The following is a 16,647-nucleotide window of genomic DNA, read 5'->3' on the forward strand; positions in this document are numbered from 1 at the left end:
TTAGCACCTTTCCACCACTTCGGTTTCTTCTATCGTCGACCTGGTCGTCGTCATCGCGGTTGGTGAGCGCCTGCGCTATCTGAGCGTCCCGCAGTGCTCTCCGCAGCTGCGTGTTCTCATCCTCGGCGTGCTCCAGACGAGCCAATACATCCACGCGAGCCGCTTTCGCATCCACCAGCGCGGCCTCCAACTCCGCCTTCTCGAGCTTCAGCTGCTCCCGCTCGATTGCGCGTGGACGCAACATGCTGTTTTCCAGCGTCAACACCTCCGTCGTCTCCACAAGCTGCTGCACCGCTCCGCTGGCCATATGTCGGCCGTAGAGGTCCCAGCTGTTCGTCACCTGCGCGCGCAGTGATGCCATGTCGCAGCGCAGTTCGCCGAGGGAGCTATGAAGGATGTCTTGCAAGTGCTGCTGATGTGCGTTGGCACGCTGAAGAGCTGCCTCCACATACGCCGTCAGCAGCTCTCCCCGCTCTTTCAAGGCAGCGAGCAGGTTCCTCTGCATCCCAGCGAGAGGAACGCGCCGGTATGGCGTACCGGGCAAGCTGCGCAGGGTGTGTACGAGCGCGCCGCACAGCACGTTACGCTCATGCTCAAGCGATGCCAGCTTCGCCGTCAGCTGCGCCACGTTACGCTTCTGAGCATCGGTCTCGCCAGACACGCTGGCCATTTCGCTCGCGAGGCGCACCTGCTCTTCTTCGCGACGAGCAATCATCGCACGAAGCGCCTTCGCTTCCTCGCTGAAATCGCTCAGCAGCATATTGCTCTGTAGACTGCGGCGCGCCAGGTCCTCTTTCAGCGAGTCTCGCTCCAGCTTCAGAGAGCGAACCACGCCGCACAGCATATGCAGCCGCGTGCCGACGGTGACGTTGAGCAGAGTGCTGCGGTAGCCCGCGAGGGCCTCCTCCGTCTCTGGCAGCACCTGCTTGAGATCCACGATCTGTGTAGTCAGCAAAGCCATCAGCGCCTCCCCGTACTTGGGCGGCTTCTCTGCCTCGTCGCCCTTGACAAGGCGGCCCTCCAGAACTTGCAGGATTGCGCAACACGTAAAACGAAGGTTTTGCAAGTCGCCGATGCGCTCCCGCACTGTGGTCATGGTGTCCTGTAGCACACTGGCGCAGCCACCAGGGCGCCGCGACGTCGTCTTCTTGCGACCCTTCATTTCTTGCTGCATGAGACGTAGGCCCTTCTCCGGGGTGCACTGAAGGGCAGGTAACGGCTTTCGCTTCCGCTTCAGCGAGCGCTGGGTTGAGGACGTAGTGGAGAGCGAGTCGTCATCGCTGAAGGCGTGGTTCAGTCCGATCAGTATCCGCTCCGACTCCTGCTTCACCTCTTGCAACTCCTGCACCTTGGCGCCAATGAGCGGCAGCACATCACTCAGCTTCAGCGGCTTGCCGACCCCCTTCATCGAGCTTTCGCAGGAAGCGCCGCTGACACCATCCCCGACGCCCAGCAGCTGCTTCAGCTCCTGGACTGATGCGCCCGTCTCCTCGCATATTGCCTCCAGACGGGTGGCGAGCATGCGACTGTCTACACACCCAGCCTGTGCCCCAGCCTGCGTATGGCGCTTGAATGCAGTGCCCTTCGTCGCTGCGGCGGCCATGGGCAAGCTCGCGCTGTCTCGGCGCTCCATGCTGTTCAACACATTTATTTCCCCTTCATCGGGCGTGCCACCAAGGGCAACGATGCCGTGTACGACGGACTCCGACAGATGCTGCAAGCAGTTCGCCATGTCCTGCACATCTGCCACCAGCGACAGCAGTCGCTTCGTCGCAGCCGCGTCAGTGCTCGCCATATCGAGCGGCCCTTTAACTTTTGCGCGACAGAACGGCGATCCGGAAGAACGCATCTCCACCAACGGTCGCGTGAGAGCCGCCATTTTTTCCATCTCCTCCAGCGCCTGCGCCACTTCAGCACAGGATGCCCGCAAGGCTCGGTCGAGAGGCGACGATTCGGCGCCGTCTTCGGACGAGCTCGGTGCCAATTGATGTTCTTCGGGAGCAGCAGCCGCGGCAGCGGACGACCATGGCTTCAGTTCCACAAGCGCCTCCAGCACGCCTGCCGTCGGCTGGTCCTTCACCACTGTGAGCCTGTCGATACGCGCACGCTGCTCCACCGCGCTGTCGTTCACACGGGCAATGAGGTCGTACAGGAGGACAAGGCGATCGTGCAGCTCCGCCACAACCTCCCAGGTGGATGGATCGGCACCGTCGAAGCGGACGCTGTGACCCACAGACGTTGCTGCCGACTCCGCACGGGGTGCGCCTGCTGCTCCTCCATCCACACTGAGTTCCCGCAACCTTTGCACCGCCATGTTCTCGCGCAGGTGCTGCTGTACCAGCAGCTTCCCCATCGCGTCGTTGCTGTCTAGTTGCAACAAGTACTCCAAGTACTCGGACGGGTCGCTGCCGCGGGTTAGCGTCGGTGGCGGTCTGTCGGGTACTTGCTGAAGTGTGAGCGACCTCTGCAGCGACCGCTCCCGCGCTGCTGCAGCACTCGCATTATGCGTCAAGTGATGCAGACGCGTCAAGCAGTCCCGCAGTACATCGCGCAGGAACACACCAATGGCATTGTTTCTGCGATTCGCCTCTTCAACAGTCGATAGCTGCCTCGCCAACTCATGGTGCGCAACAGCGGCCGTCTCGATAGCGTCGTGCGCGGAGCGAAGCTGGGCCTCCAGCTCCGCGACGGCAGCTTCATAATCCGCCCGCTGCCGCTGCAGGTCGTCGACGTGCCGACGCAGCACCTCTCTCCTTTCGTCACTCAACGAGTTTTCCGACGCGGCTTCGGCCAGCTGCCTTCGCAGACTCTTCACCTCCTCGCACAACCTCCGCGTCGCCTCAGTCTGTGATTTCAGTGCCATATCCTTCGCCTTGGTGTCCTCCTCCAGCTCGTTTCGCTCCTTCTTGAGATCCCTGCAGTCTTGCGCGCTCTGCGCTGCCTCCCGTTGCAGTTCTCTTAGCTGCCTCTGCAGATCCTTCTCGGCGACGCTGCGGCCCTTGCCGAGGTCGTCGACATGCTTCTTTAGAGCTCTCTCGCTGGCTTTGGTGCGTGTCGCCGTCTCCTTCAGCTCTGCCTGCAGCCGCTTCTTCGCCTCTTCGTTTTGCAGCTCCGACACAGCGAGGGCCTTCAGTTGCTCTTGAAGTTGGCGCACCTGCGCTCGCGCCCGCACAATGGCGTCGACAAGAGAGTTATCGGCAACCCCTTCAGAGCTCCTAAGCGTCTCTGCGGCTACCGCCGCCGCAGCCGTCAAGGCTCTTGCCACCGCCTCGGCGGTTGAAGGGTGTATGGAACCGCTGCGTGACGCCTCTGCTCCTCCTGCTTCTGAGTTGGATGTCTCCGGTGCAACCGTAGACCTGTCAGGGCGGCTCCTGCGTGCCGCAGAAAACCGCACTCCTTTTTCTCCACAACGGCTCTTGCCTATGGCGACTTCTATGATTTCTTGAGCACTCTTCGTCAGACCGTCAAACTCATTCGTCGGCGCACTCGACTGCGCCGCCGCTGCTCGTTGCTGCGCTTGCAAGCACAGCTCTATGAGCTCTGTGGGCTTTCGATCGCCCTTGGCCGCCAACTGCCCGGCGCTACGGCGTGCTACTTCGACCTGCTCAGGCGTAGCCACGGCGTCGTCCTGCGGCGCCCTGTGCTGCCTTCGCGCCAACAGAGCTGCAGTCCTCTGACTCATGGTCGACGGCGGTGTGGCAGGAGGGGGTCGCAGAATGGCGACTGAGGTGTGCACCACCGCAGCATACTGCGCAATATGCTGCAGGTCGTCGGCATGTGCGGCTTCTAGGTCTCGGGTGCGGTGCCACAGCCGCTCCAGGGCCACGCTAACCTTCTCCGACGCGCCTTTGCCGGACCACAGCGATGTCAGCACCAGTACCGCGTCCATGTTTTCGCAGAGGGCACGCAGCGAGTCGGCGATGTTGGCTGATCGACTGGCACGCTCTTCAACCGACTCCTGCGGCTTCGCCATAAAGTTGGTGTTCGTAGCACCGCGGCCGCCGAACGCGTCGAGGGCGCGGAGCGCAGCACCCTGCAAGTTCGCCACCTCGTCCGCGGATCGCTTGCCGTCCTGGTGCATCGCCTGAATGGCGCCGGCTAAAGCCTTGGCGTCCTCTACAAGTAGCCGCGGCAGCTTCTGGTAGTCGATGAAGGTTGCATCCGCCGGGGAGGCTGGAGGGCGAATCGATGGCGGTGTCGCCTTTCTCACCACCGGGGCCGCTGACGAGGATCGGGCAAAGGTCACAACCGCTGCACCGGAGCACCGGCCGCCGCCCGTGCTGCGAAGCGCAGACTGCGGGCCCGGCTTGCTGGGCCCGTCTCCCACGCGCGAGGTCGTCAGCGACGGCCCGCAGCTCGACTCCCAGTCGGAATCGGCTGGGGAGACCACTTGCAGCAGCGAAGATGCCGCTGCCAGAGTGCTACGCACCGTCTGCGCTGCCGAGGCGAGCTCATCGCGCTGAGCCTTGATGGTGGTGGCCTCCATCTCTTCGCTGAGTCGCTCGTGCAGGTGCGCAGCACACTCCTCGAACGATGCGGGCGGCGTAGGCATTTTGGCTATCAATGAAAGGGATACGAGTGTGTCGCCCACAGCGCGCAGCAGGGCCTCGGCAGCGTCCTTCGACTGGCGGGCGCTCTTCAGCAGGGTTTCGGAAGACGGCGGCCGTGGCGGCGGTGGTTTTGAGGCACCTGAGGGACTGCAGGGGTTTGCTGCAACGATGCTCCACTTGCGCAGCGAGCGCAAACGCAGACTCGACGGTCCCTCCAGGAGCCTCACCGCTTGCTGCATCGCCTCACGCAGTTCGTTGACCTCCCTTTGGCGCTGCTGCTCCGAGGCGCCGATGTCGCCGCGGCTGACCTCCAGGTCATTCTGCAGCCCTGACTGCTGCTGAAGAGCCGCATGGAGCTGATCACGTAAGCCCTTTGTCTCACGCACGGCTTTCTGTAACTCCTGCTGCAGCTTCAGATTTGCATCTTCCAGCTCGGCAATCTCGGCGGCGCGGTGCTTCCTTGTCTGCATGTTGTGGAAGCGCCACCACCTGAGTAGCGTGCGGCTGCGCAGTCGTTCCTTGTTGAGCGCCTCGAGCAGCTCTACGTTGGTGACGGTGCGCTGCTTACGCTCCCGCACATGTGCGCGCCACTTGGCGAAGTACCGACGTGCCAGGGCGAGGAAGTCCGCCTTGGACCGCAGCGGCACGTCTTGACGCACACGAATGGCCGATCGCACATTCTCGGAGGTTCGCATTTGGGTAAAGGCGAGCCACCGCATGAAACACCGAGTGTACTCCTGACGAAGGGAGTTGTGCTTCAGCATCGTGGAGCACCGCTTCAAGTGCGTCTGCAATCTGCGTTGTCGGATGGCAGCCGCCCACGCCGAGAAGGCCCGGCTTGCATGCAGAAGCTCGTTGCTACGGCCCAGCAGTCGCGCTGTGTGTAGCTGCGTCGCACCCTCTGTGGCCGCCACCACCCCTGTCGGTGACCTACCACGCCGTGCGCTCCTCGGCGATGCGTGCATCGTGAGGGCACCACTGCAGCAATGGAAGACGGCAACCGAGAAAGGAAGCAGACGACGACGACGAAACAGAAACGAAAAAAAAAAAACGACTGTGGGACAGCGGGGCAGGGCAACGTGGCGGCGGATGTGAGCAAAGCGCCACGCGAGTCAAGAGAACACGGCAGAAGCGGTGCGCTCGTGCGTGGGGAGAGGGAGGCCGCGCAGACGGTGCGGCGGAGCCACAGCGGCACAAAGAAAAGGGCGGGGAGAGGGGAGCGAAGTGGCTTTGAGTGAACGATGGCACACACACACACACGCACGCACACAAAGAAGCGCCGAGTGCCTTGATAACGGACCAGCAAGGAAAAAAGACGGACAGCACCGGCAGCGATGACGACCAGAGCGACTCGAACAGGGGACGGAGGAAGACAAGAGTCGAGAATCAGCGGCAAAGACAACCACGAACGCGCGCGCACAGAGAGAGAAAGAGTGACACTCCTCAATGAGATATGCACACACACACACACAAAGACACACACAGAAGTGGGCAGTGGATCTGAGGCAAAATGGGGAAGCGGGCAAGAAAGTAGGTGGCGTGGGCAGGAACGCAGGAAAAGAGTGCAGCACACACACACATGTACAGTTCCTGGCGGGGTGTATACTCCTCTCGCCTATACCTCGTAGCGATTCCCCTCTTCAAGGCGGTCCGACAGAGGGAGAGAGGGTCAGAGACAGGCCGGGTGAGGCGAGAGAGGCGGGCGTCGGGGGAAGTCCCACACGCACACACGTACAACCCATTACCCACGCGATAACGAAGGCAGTACGAGCGCACGTGCCAACGGATCGGCGAGCGCAGAGGGGAGAGAAGCGCTTACAAGAGACTGCTGGAGTACACGACACAGCGACATGAAGTTGAGACCCTGGACGGATAAAGAGAAAGGGCAGTGTGCCACGTGGCGAGCAGACAGCCACGTGTGGGTGTCTCTGGTTTGAGCTGTATCGGGTTGCGCTACTTGGTGCGTGTGTGTTTAAGAGCCCCTGCTTCTTGCGCTGCCCCTTCCTGTGCTGCGCGGAGCGGATGTGAGCAGAGAGAGAGAGAGATGCACGCCTTCGCGTTTACATACCATACGAGAAGCTCTCCTAAATCACACGTCCGTGCAAACAGCGTGAGGACGAGGAGGGAGGAGAGGAAACGAGAGAGAAAGGTGGGCGACGGCATGCGCAGTGCACACACCGGGCCAACGCAGCACAACATGGTACGAGTATTAACGCATGAAAAGACAGGGGAGAGAAGCAAAGAGAATAACAGAGGCGAGGGCGGAGAAGGGGAGAGGGACGATGCTCAGCGCAGGAGACACACAACGCTGCGCCCGCACAGAGCGTAACGCACACAAAACGTTATGGCGCGGCCGTGAGGTAGCAGCCGATGGGCTGCACGAGTGAGACAAAGAGCCGGTCATCGCTGCCTTTGCACATTTCCTGCGATTGCTTGTTTTATCTGTGTCGCGTGCTGCAGCACATCTGCTGCGCCGTGGATGCCTCCATGACGACTCGATGCGACGAGGTATCGAGTGACTGAAGGAGAGAAAAGAGCAGGAAAAACAACAGAAAGCGAAGTAGCGGATGTTAGAGGGAATTGGTGGTGGCGGTGGGGTACAAACTCGGCTGTAAAACTGGGAAGAAGGAAAGACGACCGCAACATGCAGCGTTGAGGCTGGGAGACGAGGAAAGAGAGGCACAACGAGGAAAGTCGACGATCATGTGTAGCTCCGCTCCCTTCCGGCAAAAAAGAAAACAGCACCGCTCGCTAAGCCCTTCCCCTGTCTTGCGCGCCGGCTCAGATCTATCCTCAGTGGGTGAGCACAAAGTCCATCATGTGCACAAGATGATGGTAGTGTGTAGGGAGGTGTGGCAACTGCTGCACCGCCAGCTGTGCGTGCCCCTCCCAGTGCTTCTCAACCATAGCCTGCGCTGCGTCCGCGAGGTGGGCGGCAGCGGGGCGAGCATGCGCACCTCCGGCATCATGCCGCATCTCCCCTTGTTTGGGGAATCGCTCGTGAAGTCGCACAAGGAGCGCGAAACACGCCAGTCCTTCCACAACAACGCGGGTGGTGGGCACCGGTGGCATTACGGTCTCTGATGTCCGTGGCGACCATGACTGCGCGCCCACGGCGTCTTGTTTCAGTCCACCTCGAGCGTCCCGCTCCTCCAGTGATTCGGCGCTGGTGGGGTCTTGTGATGCATTGGCTGCGTCGACCGTTGCCGTGGTGAAGCAGCCGCGCAGAATAAGCGTGGTGGTTTTCTGAAGGACGGTGAGGGCGAAGAGCCTCCATCCAACGTCGTCGGTGCGACGCTCGCTTGCAAGCGACTGCATTCCTTGCGGGGGCGCGGCTTTCTCATTCCCGCTGCTGCTCAGAGCATCGGATGACCGCTTCTCACTTTCGTGGAGGCTCGTCTCTCTCGCAGCACGGGCGCTAGTCTGTAGATGGTACACCGCCGTGCACATGGCGTTGGCCCAGCGCCAGACACCTTCCATGCAGAACGCGGGCGGCATTCCGGGATCGAGTGGGTCGTTCTCACAGCCGTGGACCGCCGTTATTGCACCCTGGATGCTGTACTCCTTTGCCTCCCACGGCGCCAGAAGGCCGACATATACGCGCAGCAGCCACGCCGCCGCGGTCGCCGGCGTCATCCGGTGCGCTGAGATCATCTGCTGCACGACATCGGGGAAGAGGCGGACGCTGAAGCGGTGCAACGGCACGGCAATTCTACTCGGTGCCGTGCTCTCCACCGCCACGCCGCTGTCCTCGAACCACGCGACTGTCTCCTGTGCGACGGCGACAAGAGCGGCGGAATGCGAAGCGGCGGCCGCCTCCGTATTGTAAGGGAGGCGCAGCGGATACCCAATGGAGAGAAAATACTGCAGCAGCAATGGAGAGGATGAAGGCAGCTGGGGTGTGCCTGCCGTGCTGTCACCTGCCAGGCTTGCGGGCGCCTGCCCTGGAGGCGCAAACGGCCCTCCAAGCAGCTGTGGAAATGCCGTCCCCATCAACGCAGCGTACGGAGACGGCGAGGAGCACTCCGAGGTATCAAGACGGCGCCCCGCCTGTGTGCTGTCACACAGCTTGGCGCCGTTGCGCGGCTGTTGCGGTCCTTCGCTTCGGTGGCGGCGAATCTCCCTGTACAGGTCCACCGCAGAGCGCTCCCAGTCGTCGAGAACTGCGACACTACCATGATAGGGGTGGCCGCTGTTGCTGCTGTTTGCGTGACGGATGGTCACTGCTGCGGCGGTAGACGCGCCGGATCCGGCTTGGTCAGACAGTCGTGGAGTTCGCCGAAAGCGCAACTGCTGTGTTGTGCAGTAGACGCCGCTGCTGACGGTATCTTGTTGCACATCGCCGTCAAGCACGATCCCCCAGTTCGTGAAAGGTGGTGTCGTTTCAAAAGGTGCCTCGCTCATTGGGAACGCCGAGCTTTTAGACGATGCGGCCTTAAAGTCGCTATGTGTGCAGGCATGTGTGCCGCTGTGCGCAGGCCTTATGGGCGGCTTTGCTGGTGTCCTGTGGGCTTTCGAACGAAAGGGAGGGGAAAAGAAGGTGGATGAGATATGGCGCGGCGTACCCCACACAGGCAGCGCAGGCAACGATGACGCGTATGCAAGGACATATTCTCCGACCCATACGGGTACGTGACGAGAGAGACTTCGAGAAGATCAAGCGGGTCATGGCTGCTGCGGTGGGGATGGGAGGGGAGGGGAGAAGCGTTTTCTCGACAAGGGTGGCCCCTCAGCTCTCCAGTTGCCGTGAGCTAGATTCCACAAGCGCGCGTGGCTCTGCAAGTTGCTGCGTCGCATCCGACTCGGCAATATCCTTCACAAACTCCATGTCGACGTTAAAATGTGAAGAGCAAGCGCCATGTGATCGCCAAAGGAGACCGTTGCGCCATGTGTCACACCCAAACACAGAGACAACAATGAAAAGGGGAGGGCGAAAGAACAAGCGGGCAGCGGCGGCTAGCTCGACACAATGCAGACGTCCACAGGCGCCTCCATCATCTTTACGCGCTGCTGCGCTACAGCGAAGAGGTGCACCGTGACAGCCGGCGAGGCAGCGTAGACGAACAAGCGCAGTGGCGTACGCTCTTCTTGAAGACGCGCACGCGCCACGTGGCATAAATGATTCCAGCACTCCGGGCAGGGAAAGATGGCGACGGCCTGCGCAGCGGCCGGGCCGGCATCGCTACAGGCTGTTGCACAAGAGCTGCATGTGGCTGATGCCGGCGCAGCAGCCTTTTCGCCCGACTCCAGTGCGTGGTAAGACGTCATAGGCGAACAGCGAGCAGCCAGGAGAAACACGTCTGCCACGTCGGCGTAGATACAGCCGCTGGCGGCCGCAGCCCCGAGCGCGTTCTGCTCCGCACACCCCTTCAAGATTCCGCGCAGCGTCGCCCCGGCGGGGTTGATGCGCTTGTGAAATGCATGGTTGACCCCTGTGAAGACTTCGTCACCGCAGGCGGCGGCGCCACTCTCCGCAGAAAGCGCGTGATGGTGAGGAGAAGCGACTACGCGACTCACGACGAACAGCTCGCTATGAAGCGAGTCCACTGGCGCCGTCGAGGTCCGAGTTTGAGGCGACTTTGAGCCACTTTCCCCTTCTCGGGAGAGCAGGTGGTGCGCTGCAGCAGCCCTGGAGGCTGCCTCCACGGCATTGCTTGATGCTTGCCGAAGGCTGGACAGACGTCGTAGCAGCCCTCGCAAATGAGTAAAGTGGGCCAGTTGCGCGGCGCTGAGTTGCTGTGCTGGCCTGGAGAAGACATGCACCTTGGAGCTCCCTTGAGAGCGTCCCAGCCCGGCCGCAGTCCCTCCGCCTCGCTTTGGGCTATTGTTGCAACGGTTGCCTCTGCCGCTGCCGCTGTCCGGCCCCCGGAACCTCTCGAAGGATGTGTCCGCACACACGTCTGTCGGCAAGCCTGAGAAAGCTTGATCTCGATCCGCCTCGGCAGTGCACGTGAATCGAGCAGAGTGGGCGAGCGCTGAGTTGCTGTTGGAGGGAGACAGTGCAGACAGCCCCAAGAATCGCCGCTGCACGGCGACGCAGCGGCCAGCGGTGCGAGAGACGGGCATCCCGTACACGTTCTAATGTATGTTCAATGTGTATAGCCGCGTGCATATGAGGTGCTGAGCAACGCCGTGAAAGCCAAAGTAATGAGGGCACGTGCAGCGCGACCGGGAGAGGGGTGAGGTAGAAAGTACGGCAGGGAGAGGTGAGAGCAGTGGCTGCAAGTGCAGCGGCAAGTATTCAACTAAGCGCTCCGTCGAAAGAAAGACGAGATCTGACAGCGGCACCAACTTGCACGAGATGGACTCACCCACAGAGTGCGCACGCTCACGCAGAGGCCCGTCGCGTCCTGTAATGCTCTTGTTGCACAAGTACTCGCGGCGGCCATTGCGGCGCCTTCCACGTTGCACTGATCACTTCGACAGCAGCGGCTTCCGAGCACGAGCACGTTTACTCCTCACTCACGACATCCTCTACTACCGCCCTCAACCGATACAGTGACTTCTGGTGGCCTCTTCCATATCTTTGCCACGTAGAGAAAGCTGGACCGAAAGACGCGGGGCCAGAAACGACTCCCCAAGTCGGCGTGCTCGTCCGCAGAGGGGGCGCCGTGATTAGCACCTTCGACATAAGCGTACCTGTCGTGCCCTCTCTGCACTGTGCCGTAGTCGAAGACGTGTGCATCCAGGAGTCGCTGCACGTCACGCCGTTGCTCCTCGCTATCCATCCGCACACAAGCGGCGACGCTGTCGTCACTGGCAACGCCAGGCACACTCTTCCCGTCTACCTCATGCGCGTAAGAGAAGGCTGGTACCAAAACGGCTGTAGCCCGTCTCTGGACCTCATTGACCGTGGGACGGCCGCACACGTCACACTGATCCACCTTCTCATTGACCGCGTTGGCGCGCTCCAGGAATCGGCGCACAACATACTCGTTTTGCACGTACGAGTAGGAGCAGGTGGCGTACACAAGCGTCCCACCTGGTCGAAGCTGGCGATAGCCATTGTCTAGCAGCTTCGACTGGAGAGCAAAGAGAGAGGTGGATGAAGGGGAGGGGGCGTCTTTCTTGCTGTGCTCGCCGCTCTCAGCACGGGAGCTTGCGAGGGGCTGCGAAGATGCTGATGGCGCCTTCTCTGTCTGCGACCCCACTTCACCCTCCGCGATGCCAAGGTTCATGTGATGCATGCGATACTCGTTATCAACGCCTCTGCCTTTCCGAATAGTCGATACCGCCGAGGACGCCGAACAAGTACCAGGTGCGGAGTTGCGCACTGTATCAGCGGTATTCGCATGCGGCGCGCCGAGCTGCATGTGGGCGACAGAGCCGTCGTGTGAGCACTCTGCATCCACAAGAACGCGGTCAAATAGCAGCGGCTGCGGCCGCGACGGAGACGTAGTCAATGCATCATCCGCTTGCGAGCCGCAGGCTTTTCCGTGCAGCCATGCAGCCACAATGGCGCGGATGTGGGTGGGGGCATAGACTACGGTTGGCGGCGGACTCGACTCCGTCTCGTGAGAGACTAAACACGCAGCCGCCCCCGAAGCTGGACGGCCTCGCTTCGATCCTGCGGTTGTCGTGGTCACGTTGTGCTGACGTTGAAGCAACCGCTTCTCCACCTTGGTCAGCCCTGTCCCAGCATCCACAGCCGATCCGGTGAGATCGAGCGCTGCCGCTGCGCTTTCCATGGAGAAGCGGCACCCATCACCGGCAAACAAGCACACAGGAAGCGATGCCTGAGTGTCAGCGGTGCCACCCTGCTGCTGCTGCTTTTTGAGTGTGGATCGAGTCATATATAAGCGAGAGAGACTCACATCCACGCCAACAACGAGGCCGTCTGCTAGGGCCGGCGACGCCACAGAGAGCTGCGCGCCGGTGCCCCCGCCGTGACCCCTCGTCACTGCATCCGCCAGAAGTCCCAGCTTCATGCCGGGAGCACAGCAAAGGTCCAGAACACGATCCCCCTTACGCGGATGCAGAGCCACCACCGCCGCTATCGACGCCGCATCCATCGCAAGCAGCGTCCCGTCCCGAAAAAGAGGGTTGCTGCCCATGGCGTACGACCACGGGAGGGCAAACACACCGCAAGGCAGCCACGCCACCGGCTCGACGGACTCCAAGGGCAGGCCAGTGAGCGCAGCGAGGCCGAGACGTAACACACCGGCGCGCGGAGCGTCGTCGCGAGTGTTGCGCTTTCGACCCTGAGAAGCGACAGCCTCATCGGTGGCCGTCGAGGATGCCCTTGTGGCACCTGCACGCATAGAGGCATGCAGCGTGGTGACCATCCTCTGTTCTTCAGGAGACAGCAACGTGCTTGTGCACATCCGTGCTGCCGTCGAGTGTGCGTCCAGCCGCAGAATGGCTTCCGCCCCGGCGTCCAGTACTCGTTCCTCGCATCTCGGATTGATACGAACATAGCGGCGACGATGTTCGTCGTCGAGCAACGCACGCGCGTCAGCGAACACCTCGGGTGGAATGCATCCATCCTCGCAATGACGGATAAGCTCAGCTGAAAATGTGTGTGGGTAGTTGCTGTGTGCTGCACCAGTGGCACCTCCAGCCATGGCGGGCACACACACACACACAAAGACACACGGCGAGAAGAACAGAAAAGAGCCCCAGTCGTTGCTGAATGACAGACCGGGAGGCCTTGTGCGCTGACTTTGTAAAGGAGGCGTCGTATGGCGGGCGAGCTTCTCGCAGAGAGGAGGAGGGAGGGGATTGGCGTAGCGGCGAGATTTTGTCGTTCACCTCGCCGCATCCCTAGGCACAGATCGGGGGTGGGCGGAGAGGGCTGCGGACGACGAAGAGCCCTAGACGGGAGGGGGTAGGGAAATGAAACTCTGGTCGTCGCGTTGACGGGAACCAGTTCAGAGAGACAGGTGGTGTTTCGCGCACTCGGAGTAGTGCCGGACGTATGCGCACGTGTATCTCGCCTTCTTCGTTTCGCCCATGAGCGTGTGGCTCTCGCGAAGTTCCTCGTGCTGTTTTTTTTTTGTGGATGTGCACCCCGTTCGTGTAAACAGGTTCTGCGCGTATATGTGAATGAAAACAAAAAACCATTTTCGACGGCGCGGGCCACGCGCCTCCTTCGACCAACGTCCACACGACTGTGGAAAGCTGGCCTGTTATGTTACGAGCGCGTGCGGGGTGAGTGGAAGGCACCTCACGCTTACAGTCGTGATTTTGGTCCTCTGGCACCGGGTGCACCCACCGCAGCGGCAACGGCGCCCTCGCTGATCGGCAATGCAGGCGGCGCCATCTGTCTGAGTTGATCGGGGTAGTGCACCGGGACAAGCAGAACGCCGACGCGCACTGCATTCCAATGGCGCACCGCTGCAAGCTGCGATGCGTTTGTGGAAAGCACGTGCACCTCCGCATCGGGGTTGAGAGACTTGAGCATGGCGGCCACCGCTGTCACGCGCTCCACGGAGGTGATGCGGCGGGGAGAGTGCAGCACCATCGGGAAGGCTGCAGTCGCGGCGGGCAACGCCTTCGAAGAGACGAGCGAGGAAGCACCTATGTCGGCAGCACCTCTATCTGCTTCGCGTATCACGAGGTTCTTCGCGGCGTCCTCTGTGCCGCGTTCTCCACTCTGATCGGCTCTCACGGCGCCGGCGACCTCAGCGGCTTCTCCAACAGGTGTGAGACGCCTCAGCAGCGCTTGGCCATACGCGGAAACGGCCTTCGCCACTGTTGTCGGAGTTGGAGGGCTTTCGGGCAGCAGGCTCTGCGTCTCCGCCTCTTCACGCAGCGCCTTCAGCGCCTCAGGACTGGCTGGCCCGCCTTCGGAGAGGTACGTGTGTGAAAGAAGCTGGTGCGCATAGGGAAGCACACGCAGCATGCGCCACTCCTCCCGTTTTAGCAGGAGTCCCAGGCGACGCAGCGTCGTCTTTATGTGGAGCCCTTGCACTGAGTTTCCATTCTCGCGGGCGCGCCGCACCAGCAGGCGCACGGACGCAAACGGAACAAACACCGAGTCGTAGTGGTGGATAAGGGACTCGAAAGTCGTCGAGAGCAGGACGTTGTGGTCGACCACAGCCACCCGCCCTTGCACGAGCCAGCGCTGCTCCAGCGAGCCGCTGGTTCCGAGCTGCCGCGTCGCAGCTGCCACAACGTCGCCAATCTTATCCTGGAAGGACTCGTACACGAGCAGGGCGTCGTGGGGACGGGGATGGGAGAGCAGCGCATCCACCATGGCGACACTCAGGGAAAGTGTGTGGGTCAGTGGGTTGCCGGCATCGACACAGTCCAGCTTGTACTCGCGCTCCGCGAACTGGGTCGCCTCGTGGTTCAGCTGCATTCGGAACAAGTTCAGCAGCACGTTGCGGTACATGGTGTCGGTTATTGGCATGCCGAGCGCGTGCGCCTCAGCGACGCAGCGGATGCTGTGGGCCACGCTGTGCGGATGAAGCTGCTGCAGTGTGTTGAGAGTCTCGGTGCTGGGTTGCACGTTGTGCTCCTGCATGGAGTGGAACAGTTCAATACCCTTCTCCCAGTTACGGCCTCCCATGGTGGCGAGCACCGCGTTGTAGTGCCCCGCCGTAACCTCCACGCTTGCCTCCAGTGCGCGCAGAATCGCCAGACCGTACGACCACCGCGCCGGCATCTTGCTTTGTGCGATGAGGCGAAGGAGCTCGAGGTAGACGACGCCGTTCGGCTTCGTGCCGTGCTGGACGGCGTCCGAGAAGACCTTTAGGCCCATCTGCCAGGGCCCGTAGCGGCGGCACGCGTTCATGACAGCGTGGGTAGCAAGCGGGTCCAGCACCTGCTGATCGCGCCACATGCTTTCGCAGTGCCGCATTGCCGCCCTCCAGTTACCGGCGTTGCGGTAGGTCGACAGGAGGGCGCCGTGAAGGCGTTCATTCACCTTACCCTCCGAGACGGCGTCCTTCCAGAATTGCAGCGCTTTGCGTGTTTGCCGCTCGTCATTCGCATGTGCCATGAGGACGCAGTAGTGCTGCGATGTGAGAGGCTGCTTGGCATCGCGGAGCGCCTGAACGACCACCTCGGTGCGGTCGAACCGGCGCAGCGCGCGGTGTTGCTTGAGAAGAGTGGCGATCTGCTCCCGGTGGAGCTCGTTCACCTGCAGGGCGTGCTTCAAGGCCACCGGCAGCCGCTCCGTCGGGGTCTGCGCTAAAACAGTCGTAACAGAGGGCTTGGCTTCGCTGGTATGATGAACAAGGTTCTTGCGTTTGCCGTAGAGAAGTCGACCCACGTTCGGCTCTCGTGAACGTCCTTGCTTATAAAGCGCTAGAGTGCGCCGCATGCTACCCCCGAGCCACATGATGGATAGAAAAGACCGAAACTCGACGGAGGAACGAAAAAAAAAGCGTGCGCCACTGGTGGTGTTGTCCAGCGCTCACCCAGCGATGGCGAATGCCCGTGTGTGTGTGTGTGTGTGGGTGGGCGGGTGGGTGTCTCCTGCGTACTCCAGTGCTCCTTCCACTGGGTAGTGGGATAGACTACTGAGCGCGCACTCCATTGAGCGTCGACGGGAAATGCGCGGCGGAGGAAGGGGTGCAGAGACGGCGGGGGGGGGCAAAGAAAGGAACAAGCAGCTTGAGAAGAGGGAGGACAAAGGATGAGGCGTCGTGGCTATCTTTCTCCATATGTGTTGCCATGCCCACCTTCTAGGCTACGGCGCACAAGTTCGCACGACTTTGACCAGCGGAGGCGCACTGCATGTGAGTGTTTCAATGCCACGGTGCTAGAAGGAGGAGTTCGGGGGGGGGTGAGAGCGAAACGTCAACGACACAGGCAAGCGCTCAGCGCTTGAAGACGCACACACGCCCTGACGTAGACGCGCGCACGACGGAGAGCTCATATTTGCGGCTCGGCGAACAGGACTACTCCCGCGTATGATGTTCCATTGTCACCCACTTGCTCACGTATGAGTGTCGGGTTTGTTGGCCGAGTCTTCCGTGTGCATTTCAAGTATTAGTAACTCCGACAAGTCACAGCGAGAAAGCTGCAAGGGGAAAGAGGGACTCCCGCGCGGCATCGTTTCGCCACCTGCGTTCGCCCACACGCTCATGCACGCGCGCGCACACACCCACGCAGCGACAGTGGCACCTCCAGCAGGTTCACCACGAAA

General features: G+C 61.4%; 3 protein-coding genes and 1 pseudogene across 4 annotated transcripts; all 4 read right to left on the reverse strand.

Annotated features, from left to right (window-relative positions):
• Positions 1–5,515, reverse strand: LINJ_29_2100 (conserved hypothetical protein; the record flags this gene model as incomplete). Its single annotated transcript, XM_001466688.2, has 1 exon — positions 1–5,515. A coding segment is annotated over one exon (5,515 nt), but the record flags the coding sequence as incomplete, so codon positions are not given.
• A 1,828-nt stretch (positions 5,516–7,343) lies between these two features.
• LINJ_29_2110 (conserved hypothetical protein) lies at positions 7,344–8,954 on the reverse strand (the record flags this gene model as incomplete). Its single annotated transcript, XM_001466689.1, has 1 exon — positions 7,344–8,954. One exon carries the CDS (start codon positions 8,952–8,954, stop codon positions 7,344–7,346), a length of 1,611 nt encoding a protein of 536 aa, XP_001466726.1.
• Positions 8,955–9,506: 552 nt separating this feature from the next.
• Positions 9,507–12,238, reverse strand: LINJ_29_2120 (annotated as a pseudogene). Its single transcript is given in 2 exon segments — positions 9,507–11,002; positions 11,005–12,238. Coding segments are annotated over 2 exon segments (2,730 nt in total).
• A 1,484-nt stretch (positions 12,239–13,722) lies between these two features.
• Positions 13,723–15,819, reverse strand: LINJ_29_2130 (conserved hypothetical protein; the record flags this gene model as incomplete). The annotated part of the gene is made up of 1 exon (XM_001466690.1): positions 13,723–15,819. The coding sequence occupies one exon, from the start codon at positions 15,817–15,819 to the stop codon at positions 13,723–13,725; it is 2,097 nt and encodes a 698-aa protein (XP_001466727.1).
• Between the last annotated feature and the right edge of the window lie 828 nt (positions 15,820–16,647).

Source organism: Leishmania infantum, chromosome 29 (assembly GCF_000002875.2).
Source record: "Leishmania infantum JPCM5 genome chromosome 29".
In the NCBI taxonomy this organism is placed as follows: domain Eukaryota; phylum Euglenozoa; class Kinetoplastea; order Trypanosomatida; family Trypanosomatidae; genus Leishmania; species Leishmania infantum.